At 33.1% G+C, this 12,690-nt stretch overlaps 1 protein-coding gene across 14 annotated transcripts in view; it reads right to left on the bottom strand.

The window, feature by feature from the left end:
* Positions 1-12,690, bottom strand: part of axo (axotactin) — a 33,595-nt gene that overhangs the window by 16,198 nt on the left and 4,707 nt on the right. For 9 of the 14 annotated variants that reach the window (XR_013040565.1, XR_001095492.2, XM_012282309.2 and 6 more), the window contains exons 2-12: positions 11,787-12,108; positions 9,809-10,172; positions 7,040-7,371; positions 6,191-6,348; positions 5,720-5,823; positions 4,491-4,843; positions 3,357-3,525; positions 2,934-3,049; positions 2,707-2,813; positions 2,069-2,414; positions 1,438-1,715 (exon numbers count right to left, since the gene is read on the bottom strand). Coding sequence is in view for 12 of the 14 variants with exons in the window: in XM_012282309.2 (XP_012137699.2) it covers positions 1,438-1,715; positions 2,069-2,414; positions 2,707-2,813; positions 2,934-3,049; positions 3,357-3,525; positions 4,491-4,843; positions 5,720-5,823; positions 6,191-6,348; positions 7,040-7,358 (1,950 nt within the window). In the remaining 2 variants the exon portion in view is untranslated. Of the gene's footprint in view, positions 1-1,437; positions 1,716-2,068; positions 2,415-2,706; positions 2,814-2,933; positions 3,050-3,356; positions 3,526-4,490; positions 4,844-5,719; positions 5,824-6,190; positions 6,349-7,039; positions 7,372-9,808; positions 10,247-11,786; positions 12,145-12,690 lie in introns of all 14 variants that reach the window. The other 5 variants (XM_076539985.1, XM_076539984.1, XM_076539988.1 and 2 more) reach the window with 5 other exon arrangements.

The raw sequence follows: 12,690 nt of genomic DNA, 5'->3' as shown, positions 1-12,690 counted from the left end.
ATTCAGGAAGTTTATTGAAAGATGGTGAAAGATAGGGGAGTCAGTGGTGGGAAATTTGATTGTAATAGATATATTGTAATAGAGTTAGAATATCAAGTTTTTCAGATTCTAAATTTTCCAAATTCTAAATTTCCCAAGTTCCAAGTTCGTCGGATTCCAAATTTCCCTAAGTTCCAAATTTCCCAAATTCTACCATCCCCAAATTCCAATTTCCCCAAGTTCCAAGTTCCCCTAGTTCCAAATTCCCCAAATTCCAATTTCCCCAAGTTCTAATTTCCCCAAGTTCCAAGTTCCAAGTTCCTCTAGTTCCAAATTCCCCAAATTCCAAATTCCCCAAGTTCCAAATTCCCCAAATTCCAAATTCCCCAAATTCCAAATTCCCCAAATTCCAATTTCCCCAAGTTCCAATTTCCCCAAGTTCCAATTTCCCCAAGTTCCAAGTTCCCCTAGTTCCAAATTCCTCAAATTCCAATTTCCCCAAGTTCCAAGTTCCTCTAGTTCCAAATTCCCCAAATTCCAAATATCCCAAGTTCCAAATTCCCCTAGTTCCAAATTCCCCAAATTCCAATTTCCCCAAGTTCTAATTTCCCCAAGTTCCAAGTTCGTCTAGTTCCAAATTTCCCAAATTCCAATTTCCCCAAGTTCCAAGTTCCTCTAGTTCCAAATTCCCCAAATTCCAAATATCCCAAGTTCCAAATTCCCCTAGTTCCAAATTCCCCAAATTCCAATTTCCCCAAGTTCTAATTTCCCCAAGTTCCAAGTTCGTCTAGTTCCAAATTTCCCAAATTCCAATTTCCCCAAGTTCCAAGTTCCTCTAGTTCCAAATTCCCCAAATTCCAAATATCCCAAGTTCCAAATTCCCCTAGTTCCAAATTCCCCAAATTCCAATTTCCCCAAGTTCTAATTTCCCCAAGTTCCAAGTTCGTCTAGTTCCAAATTTCCCAAATTCCAAATTCCCCAAGTTCCAAATTCCCCAAATTCCAATTTCCCCAAGTTCTAATTTCCCCAAGTTCCAAGTTCCTCTAGTTCCAAATTCCCCAAATTCCAAATTCCCCAAGTTCTAAATTCCCCAAATTCCAATTTCCCCAAGTTCCAAGTTCCTCTAGTTCCAAATTCCCCAAATTCCAAATTCCCCAAGTTCCAAGTTCCCCAAGTTCCAAATTCGCCAAATTCCAATTTCCCCAAGTTCCAATTTCCCCAAGTTCCAATTTCTCCAACTTCCAAATTCCCCAAATTTCAAATTCCCCAAATTCCACTATCCTCAAATTCCAAATTCCACCTTCCTCAAATTCCTAATTCCCCAAATTCCAAATTTCAAGATCCTACACTCTCTACTGCTCAAATTCCCTTAATCCTAAACTCTCCAAATCCCCAAATTTCCTAAATTTCCTAAATTTCCTTAATTTTCCCCATATGAAATGTAAAGTATCAAATTACCTCCCAATACCCAAGTCCATGATTGCTCTTCACGTCTCCCGACGCAACCACAGCTACAGGTTTCGAGCTTTTGAAATCGAAATTCAATTTGAGAGAGTCGGTCCGAGCTATAGGCCACCATATGTGGCTGCCAGCAAACGGGTATGTTATAGGAATCACATCAACGTCCGCTTCGTAGTACTCTGGTTCTAGCACCCCTATGTAGTGCACCATGGGGTTGGATCTCTTCAGTTCGTAGATGATTGATTTGTCGTTAAAGAAAACATACTTTAAGGAACCTGTAAATGAACAAAGAATTAACTGATGTGGCGTAATATAATTGAAAATTTGTTGAAGGTTGCTACGAAAATTTATCATCGTCATCGAATTTAATAAAATTAACATTTCTTATGTATATAATATTTGTATATAAAAATGAAGGGTTCGGGGAAAAATATTTTTACTAAAAATTTGTTAGATTCCCGTCAAAACTCTCTCCACTAAAATCTGAGGACGTGACAATTTTGAAATTTAGCCACTTAAAAAATTTGTAAATCTAGCAATTAAAGATCTAGAAATAAAATATCATTTTGTCATTCTATAATACTATTGCTAAATAATATAATATACTGTATTATACTGTACACTACACCTGCAAAGTTATTATACGAAAGAAGTCCCTTCTTCTTGTGCAGCTCCGGTCCTCCCCCAATATAAATCTCCGGATCAATAATCATATTATAATTCTCTCCAGGAACCTCCAACACCTTTATCTCGTCGTCCAAGCTCACAAAAACCAGAGATCCATTATGAAATATTGTTAAATTGTTCCAATGGTTCGAAGTCACGTAATCACCGAGAACAGTGGCTATTTTCGAGTTGTGTCCAAAATCTAATTCTACGTGAACTGATCCATTCATTATGGAGGCTGCTACGTAATGGGGGGTTCCATCGATTTCTCCGGATGCGTAGAACAGGGCTGAGTCGTCCCATTTTGTCTGGACAAAAATATTTAATATTTAAGGTAAATATTATTGAATGAAGTTAAATAAAGTTATTGTGAGATGACAATTTTTTTTATGACATTTATGCAATTTTTGTGTCAGCACTTTTTCCTTAAAACACATGCATAAGAAAATTCCATTTTAAAGTAAAATAAAATACTTACGATGGATGATATTATAAGGTAATATTTATAATGAAGTAATACATGCACTGACTTATGGAAATATTACATTGCATCATTTTCATATTGCAGGATATTAAAATTACTATTTATGGTAGATGTACCTTGAATGCAAGACTTATCCTGTTGACCGAAGAGTGGACTCTGTCCTTCCAATCGTAAACCCGGAAGGAAACGTACGAGGATCCTCTCAACGTCAAAATGGTGGCCGCTGTAAGAAATAAGATACAGACTTTACCCAAAAGTTCATTCAATTAATCAAGTAAAAATTACTTCTAAATGTTGAATCTTTTCTGGAACTCATAATGAAACTTGTATTGATAGTACTCACTATACACGTCACAACGTTCGCCTTCATACTTGGTTCCGAAGCAGTCGCAAGTTAAACTGTTATAGTGATTTACACACTGGTTCGAGATGAAGCAAAGGTTCTCTCGCGTTCTGCACCTGAAGTCGTGAAGTTCAACCATTAAGGTATTATTGTGTATTACTATATAGAATTACCATAGTATAATATTATTACTGTATAGTATTGATACATTAGATTGCTCTATTATATCATTAGATTTAAATTATTATATTAGAGTGTTAGATTATATTAGTAGATTGCAACTACTGTATTAAATTATTACATTGCTACATTATGATTAATACATTAGACTTGTCACATGACCACATGCATTACCATAATATGTTTGTATTACCATTAATATGTTTGTATCAAATAAGAGATATAGATGTTTCATGATCTTACTTATCTATGCAGCCTTCCTTCACGTTTTCGTGTTTCGTTGCGATCAGTGGCTGAATCGGCAATAAATCACTCGCTGATTTCCCTGAACTAAGAACCATATCTCTTATGCAACCCACGAAGGATTCTATTATGTACTTCACGCCATGTAATCGTTCCTCGGAACTTAATCCTGCAAGAATTTGCAACCTTCCAGTTTTGGGACTTTGACAAATTGGGGTCTTTGGAAAATTTGGTACTTTAGGGAATTTGGCACTTTGGAAAATTTGGGACTTTGGAAAATTTGGGTCTTTGGGAAATTTGGGACTTTGGAAAATTTGGGACTTTGGGAGATTGGGGTCTTTGGGAAATTTGGGACTTTGACAAATTGGGGTCTTTGGGAAATTTGGGACCTTGGGAAATTTGGGACTTTGACAAATTGGGGTCTTTGGGAAATTTGGGACTTTGACAAATTGGGGTCTTTGGGAAATTTGGGACCTTGGGAAATTTGGGACTTTGGAAAATTGGGGTCTTTGGGAAATTTGGGACTTTAGAAAATTGGGGTCTTTGGAAAATTTGGGACTTTGACAAATTGGAGTCTTTGGGAAATTTGGGACTTTGGAAAATTGGGGTCTTTGGGAAATTTGAGACTTTGACAAATTGGGGTCTTTGGGAAATTTGGGACCTTGGGAAATTTGGGACTTTGGAAAATTGGGGTCTTTGGGAAATTTGGGACTTTAGAAAATTGGGGTCTTTGGAAAATTTGGGACTTTGACAAATTGGGGTCTTTGGGAAATTTGGGACCTTGGGAAATTGGGGTCTTTGGGAAATTTGGGACTTTAGAAAATTGGGGTCTTTGGAAAATTTGGGACTTTGACAAATTGGGGTCTTTGGGAAATTTGGGACCTTGGAAAATTTGGGACTTTGGAAATTTGGGGACTTTGGAAAATAGGGGTCTTTGGAAAATTTCTACCTTATAACTTCACAAAATCTGAAACCTTAAAACTCTAGAAAATTTAGAACTCCTCAAAAAATTAATTTTGTAGAATTTTAGAATTTTAAAAAATTAAATCATGATGTCCACATGTATCCATCATGCACCATTAGGATTAATTTTACCTCAATAATTAAATAAAATATAAATTTGCTATACTTTACCTCCAATAAGGACGACAGAAGCAAGTTCCTCAGAAACTCCATAATTAACCACGTGTTCCAGAACCTCCAACGTCGTCTCTTCCTGTTTATCATCCACTCTAGCAATCAATTTCGCTCCATGTACGTCAATTCTCACCAGAACACTGTGCCATTCGTCTCTATTCAATCCTTCTCCGACTGTCAAACTCGTTGACCGTTTTCCGAACACGTGGACCACTTTTAATTGCCCTTTTTCGACGATCACGTATAATGCGTAAGGGTCTAAACTTTCTGGGCGATCCTTCACGCTGTGGTATACTAGCAGACCGTGCGGTAATTTTGTTCGGAATTTGAAGGATATTTCACGACATAGCCTGTCAATTTTCAATTTTCAATTATTTATAAACATTTATAAATGATTTTTAATTATAACTCTCTGACTTGATTTTTAATTATTAGTTTCAGACTTGATTTTCAATTAAAAGTCTCAGACTTGATTTTCAATTATAAGTCTCAGACTTGATTTTTAATTATCAGTCTCAGACTTGATTTTCAATAATCAGTCTCAGACATAATTTTTTATTATCAGGTTCAGATGTGATTTTCAATTATTAGAATCAGATAAAAATTTCAATTGTTAGTTTCAGACAAGATTTTCAATTATTAGACTCGGACAGGAATTTCAATTATTAAATTCAAACAGGATTTTCAATTATTCAGACTCAGACAGAAATTTCAATTATTAAATTGAAACAGGAATTTCAATTATTAGACTCAGACAGGAATTTCAATTATTGCAATTAGACATCAATTTTAATTACTAAAATCAGACAAAAATTTATATTATTAGAATTAAATAAAAATTTCAATTACTAGTATTAGACAAGATTTTCAATTATTAGACTCAGACAGGATTTTCAATTATCAGACTCAAACAGGATTTTCAATTATTAAATTCTAACAGGATTTTCAATTAATCAGACTCAGACAGAAATTTCAATTATTAAATTCAAGCAGGATTTTCAATTAATCAGACTCAGACAGAAATTTCAATTATTAAATTCAAGCAGGAATTTCAATTATCAGACTCAGACAGGAATTTCAATTATAAGACTCATTGTCAGACAGGAATTTCAATTGTTACATTGAGATAGCAGTTTCAGACAAGATTTGATAACATGAAAATTAATAGAAAGTAAAGTCATTAAGAAAGTTGCATGACGTTATGTGCAATATAGCGAAATACTAACCTAAGTTGAAACGGTTTGATACCACTACCATCAAGCTGAATGAACGTGTTGCTCTGCGCGAACATAAAGGTCTTTTCATACCCTGACTCCATAAAGGTTAGCTCCTGAAATAATTCTTCAATTATTTTTGTACTGAGACCACAATAAAATTACACTTCAAGTTGTGACTTGAGTGATAATTAAGTTATTTAATTTAATACAAAAATTCTTTATAAATTCCTCAATCATTCTTCTTCTTAAAATTTTCTAAAATAATTTGCTTACTATTGTAACAGTTTAAAAGATGCATTTTTTATTTGTTACAAGTCAACAATTCTTTTACTAAAAATAGACACTGCAATCTTTCGTTAGAATTGTCAATATGAAAATTAAACTTTCAGAAAGCAGAAGACGCTGTCAATTAGTTATAACAAGATCGATCACGCGACTTTGAGTCGTTGTATACTTCGAAATTAGAGAAAATTGATTTACCTTTCCTCTTTTGTACTTTGGCACAGGTGGTTTTGTTGGTTCAGGCGGCGCGAACGTCGGCCGTGGCGTAATGGCGGTGGTTGCAGGCAGTGTGTTTGTGGTTGCTGTGCTCGTCACAAATACGCTTCCCTTTGTCACTAAATATGGTGGCAAAGTATCTGAAAACAACCGCATACTTGTCAACTATCGCTACAATATTCTATATAATCCAAATTATTTATTTGAACAAAATAAAATCTCTTTCAGAAGACAAGCTATAAATCATGGAAGAACAGACATTAATTTGAAAGATGAAATATGTTTCATTTGCTTATAAATTTAAAATAAAATTATCAGATATGACAGAAGATTTATAAATATATTTTTATATATTTATAAAAAAGCAATTTATATTACTAATTTATAAAATTGTCAGATATGAAAGAATATTTGCAAATATATTTTTATACATTTATGAATATTAATTTATATTACTATGTCTCTCATTTGTATGTCTCAGTTTTAATTTTATAAAAATATTTACAGATAAGATAATTTTATTTTACTGATTGAATGCATAATTTATCACATAATTAACTTTTCATAATTTTTCAAGAATTTCTCAATTTTTCTATCTATTATTTAGTCCCATTTTACATAGTTCTATTTTATCAATTATTTTCTAAATACATTTTAAAAAAATAATTATGCAACTCCACAATATTATTCCACGAATTAATAACTCTTTCCAGCTTCATTGAAACTGAAATTTTCTTACTCGAATTTCAGTTGGTAGATTCTTAACAGAACCTTTTACTCATTGATACGAAAGCTTTGATTAATTATGTAGAAATAATGAAAGTTCCTTACGTTCCGGACCACCCACGCAATAATGAAGACACTCAGCTTCCGAGTTGAAACGATTCTCGTTTCCCAGACAGCCACCATAAGGAAAAGTTCTACATTTTCCTTCAGTCTTGTTGAACCACCACTTGTGAACGTACTGTTTGCACGGGCCTGGTTCAGTTTTAACGAGACACCTGTCGGGAAACGTTCTTTTCGTGGTGGTAAATAAATCCATTTCATCGGACAGATCGATTTCTGAGGAGTCCGTTAAGTTTGCTAAAATCGTTGTGTAGATGTTCATCCAGAAGAGGATCTTGAAGATCCATTTTTTGTGGTCGCTCATCGTTCTTGTTTCCCTAAAGTCAACATACTTTAATCTTTATAATATACTGAAGTAATTTTTATTTCAATTATTTTGGGACTGTAATGCAAATTTCAATTATTTAGTTATTCAATTTGTTGTTTTGTTAAAACTTTGTGTCGTGCAATTTTTTAAATATTTTATGTGGAATTGGTTGAGTATGCAATATTTATATGTATAATATTTGGAGTTTCAGTGTGTATTTCTCAAAATTGTTTAAATATTGAGTGAAAGAGCTGTGGTGCTGGAGAGTGAAGTTTATTTAAAGAAGATGTTAAGTTTAGTGTTGATTAAATAATGAAGGTTTGGTGAGTGACACAAAAATTTTACTACTTAAACTTGCTTCATCTCCTAATAAATTTATAAATAAATAAATACTTGGAAATTAAAATTGTGTATCCTACATGAAAATTAAAATAGTGTGCCTTAAATAAAAATTAAAATTGTGTACCTTACATAAAAATTGAAATTGTATATCTTACATGAAAATTAAAATACTGTGCCTTAAATAAAAATTAAAATTGTGTATCCTACATAAAAATTAAAATAGTGTGCCTTAAATAAATATTAAAATTGTGTACCTTACATAAAAATTAAAATTCTGTACCTTACATAAAAATTTAAATTGTGTATCCTACATAAAAATTAAAATGGTGTGCCTTAAATAAAAATTAAAATTGTGTACCTTACATAAAAATTGCAATTGTATATCCTACATGAAAATCTAAAATTGTATATTCTACATAAAAATTCAAAATTGTATATCCTACATAAAATTTGAAATTTTGTATGCCTTACATGAAAATATGAATTGTGTATCCAACATAAAAATTTAAATTGTGCAGAGCAAATGAAAAATGAAGTGGTATACAGCACATGAAAAATTCACTCGTGAACCCTTCGTGTAACTATAAAAACATGGATCTACAAGGGTCAACCTTAACCAGATTCAATTATTCCTTAATGCAGACCAATGTGATCAATTTTGTTACGTTTATTAAATCAATTAAATCAATTATACGATGGGTGATTGTCGACGATAGTGCTTTGGTTTATCAGAAATGATAAAATTTAATGAAGTATTGCAGAGAATAATTAATACGTGTGATGAGATAAGGAGTGATGGAAGAAGAGGAGAGAAATGTTTCGTGGAAATCTCAGGTGTTGATTTAAGGGTCATCGGACTAATTTGATAAAATTAATATTTTTTATATGTGTATGATAGTTGTGTTGGAAAATGAAGAGTTGGGGGAAAATATTTTTAATAAAAGTCTGTTAAAATCTCGTTAAAACAATCTTCAGTACAAATTTACTTTATAGGACACTTATATCAAATCATAGTGGAACAATGGAGGAAAGCTTGTCAGAACTGAATCATAAAATTTGAGGAAATTAATATTTGTCAAGTGTATAATATTTGAGGATAAAATTGGAGGGTTGTCAAGTAAAATATTTTTCTGAAAATCTGTGAGATTTCGAGAGAAACTTCCTTAATTACAAGTCCATTAACTTATACCAAATCATGATAGAACAAGAGAAGAACCTTGTTGAAAATTTACTATCAAGTCATAAAATTTGCTAAAATTAATATTTCTCATATATATATATATTTAGGTATGAAAATGAAGGGTCGTCTACTATGAACTTATATCAAATCACAATAGAACAAGAGAAGAACCTTGCTGAAAATTTACTATCAAGACATGAATTTTGCTAAAATTAATATTTCTCATATGTATGTATATTTAAGTATGAAAATGAAGGGTCGTCTACTATGAACTTATATCAAATCACAATAAAACAAGAGAAGTACCTTGCTGAGAATGTATCACCAAGCCATAAAATTTGTTAAAATTAATATTTCTCCCATATATGTATACTTAAATATAAAAATGAAGGGTCATTTACTGTGAACTTATATCAAATCACACTAGAACAAAAGAAGAACCTTGTTGAAAATTTACTATCAAGCCATAAAATTTGCTAAAATTAATATTTCTCCCATATATGTATACTTAAATATAAAAATGAAGGGTCATTTGCTATCAACTTATATCAAATCACACCAGAACAAGAGAAGAACCTTCCTAAAAATTTACCACGAAGACCTACAAACTACTACACCACAAAATTTACTAAAATCAATATTTCTTTTACATGCAATATTCAACTATAAAATTGAACACCCGTCAAAAAATATTTTTACCAAAAATCAGATTCCACAAACTCCATAAATCCATCACGAACTTATACCAAATCGCAATAGAATAAAAAAATCTTCATCAAGAACCCAGCAAAAATGAAATAAAATTTTGTAAGATAACTAATGAAATAAGATAAAATAAAAAATGAAGGGTTGTTGATCGTCGTTAAGCAACGAGGTAACATCGGTTTGTGCGTCCTAAACATTGAGGACGCACGAATCTGCGTACCTTGATGTGCCGTGGTCCAAACGAGATCGCGACTAGCCCAAGAGGACAGGATGTGACGTCAGAAGGCCCCCGGCAAGCACGACGGCGGCGGCTACGAGTCAATTGTCTTCTTTCGCACTGGCACACAACGATAATCCGATCCCACACGAGCGACACGCGTGTGCACACGCCGCCATGCACCGTCACGTCACGTCACGTCTCCTCCTCTTCTTTGCGCGATTCTCTCGTTGTGTCTTCAACCACCTTCTTCTCTCCTCCACGGTCGCAAACGACCCTTTTCTACGCTGCCTTCATCCTCGTACACGATTGCCACCCGGTCACCGATTCTCTACACGATTCGCTTCGAATTCGCTCTTGCGATGATCTGATACGGAATTCAGAGCTGGGATTGTTGAACTTGTCGGTCATTTGCATGATCTCGTGATTAGATCGCGTGGACTGGGTTGGAATTTTCAAGAGGATTTTAGCATTCGAGGTTTCTGTTGCAATGGATGTTTGAGGGCTATCTAGCGGTCATTTAACGGTACTTTAAATACTTCAACTTTTCATTACTTTTGAGTGTTTGATAGATTTATAAATACATCAATATCTAAAAATTTTTATATTTGAAATTTTGATGATATAAATGTATCAACATTTATAAATTTTCATATTTAAAATTTTTATGACAAATATATCAACATTTATACATTTTCATAATTAAAATTTTTATGATATAAATGTATCAACATTTATAAATTTTCGTATTTAAAATTTTCATAATACAAATGTATCAAGATTTATAAATTTTTCAAAATGTTTCAAGCTTCTTTGTTTTTTTAATTCAAAAATTTTATTGAAGTCTGAATGTCAAATATTTTGTAATAATTTAAAGACTCAAATAATTGTAGTGTTTGAATTTAGTGTCAGATTAAATATTTTATTATAATTCAAAGGCTGAAATATTTGAATAGTTTCAAAAATTTGATGGTGATTCTAATATTTAAGTATTTGACTTTAAAATAGGACTTCCTATATGATCGCAAATGGAATACGGAAATATTCGGAGTGTTTGAAGTTCAAATCCTCGAATATTCATCGCGTATTCAAGACGAGCGATAATGTTACTAACGGGATGATATATGGGTATTCCTAACACTTGATTAAGTTTATTCTTTAATACCATAAGTGTCATATTACTCATATGTGGGTTCAGTTAGGTTAAACGTTAAATCTCTCGAATACCAGCTACCATCCTTCCTCGATTATAAAATGGTTTTCGATTCAAGTTTCTGTAAAATGTCAACATTCCACAAACCACAATTCTAAAAATAGTTCTTCATTTACAGAATAGGCAAATACTTTAAATTCTTAATTTTACTTTAACCTTCCTTAAACGAAGATTTAAACATTAACTTTCCTCAAACTAAACCTAAAAAATTAACTTGTAATCTCTTACAGTTAAACTTTAATACAAAATTTGATTTGAAAGAGAAATCACTTAAATAGCGGTCATTTAATGAGCGTCCAAAAGCTTCCACAAGAATGTCAGAATATTTTCTTTTTAAACCTCAACTTTCCTCAAACTAAACCTTAAAAATTAACTTCTAATCTCTTAAAGTTAAATTTTAATACAATATTTGATTTGAAAGAAAAATCACTTAAATAGTGGTCATTTAACGAACGTCCAAAAGCTTCCACAAGAATGTCAGAATATTTTCATTTTAAACCTCAACCTTCCTCAAACTAAACCTAAAAAGTGAACTTCCAATCTCTTGAAGTTAAATTTCAACTAAAAATTTGAATTAAAAATAAAATCACTTAAATAGCAGTCATTTAACGAACGTCCAAAAGCATCCACAACATCAAAACATTTTCTCTTCACTATTTTTCATCTAATAACCATAATTTAAGCTTATAACTGTAATTTCTCTTATAAATAAATTCTAACAGTGTTAGAAAGTTTCCAAGCATCATCTAAAATAAAAATAAATCCAACCTTCAGAGTGTTAAATTCTCCGACAGCTCACGAAAGAAAGAATCCAGTGTTTATGGCCGTCCATCATGGTCCCCGTCATCGTGACCGCTTTCGTGTCTTCAATTTTTTATTTCTTCGGCTTCTGTTGATGCTACTGTTGCCGTTTGCACTGTCGTTGCTTGTAGCAACTAGACACTAATTTATTAATACCACTCCGACTGTTACTCTCTCTTATCCATCACAGTTTATTGACTTTCATTGCGATCACCGTCACCATCGACACGTTTTCGCATAATCTTCTGCACATATCACTGTTCGACTGTTCGAGCGAAAATTGGAGAAACTGCTGAGTGCGATTATTGGAACAAGGTTGATAAGTCTGTTTTTAAGTGTGATTTTTGAGATTTGGTTGGGTTTTGTTGTGGTGTGTTTGTTGGGGTTGGGTACTTAAGAGTTGGGTTTGGGATTTGGGGAATTTGGGATTTGGGGAGATGGGAATTTGAGGAATTTGGGATTTGGGGAATTTGGGATTTGGGGAATTTGGGATTTGGGGAATTTGGGATTTGGGGAATTTGGGATTCGGGGAATTTGGGATTTGGGAATTTGGGGAATTTGGGATTTGGGGAATTTGGGATTCGGGGAGATGGGAATTTGGGGAATTTGGGATTTGGGGAATTTGGAATTTGGGGAGATGGGAATTTAGGGAGATGGGAATTTGGGGAGATGGGAATTTGGGGAGATGGGAATTTGGGGAATTTGGGATTTGGGGAATTTGGAATTTGGGGAGATGGGAATTTGAGGAATTTGGGATTTGGGGAGATGGGAATTTGGGGAATTTGGGATTTGGGGAATTTGGAATTTGGGGAGATGGGAATTTGGAGAATTTGGAATTTGGGGAATTTGGAATTTGGGGAGATGGGAATTT

The sequence above is a fragment of the Megachile rotundata genome, chromosome 15, assembly GCF_050947335.1.
Source record: "Megachile rotundata isolate GNS110a chromosome 15, iyMegRotu1, whole genome shotgun sequence".
In the NCBI taxonomy this organism is placed as follows: Eukaryota; Metazoa; Arthropoda; class Insecta; order Hymenoptera; family Megachilidae; genus Megachile; species Megachile rotundata.
This window is presented reverse-complemented; position numbering and strand designations above follow the sequence as displayed.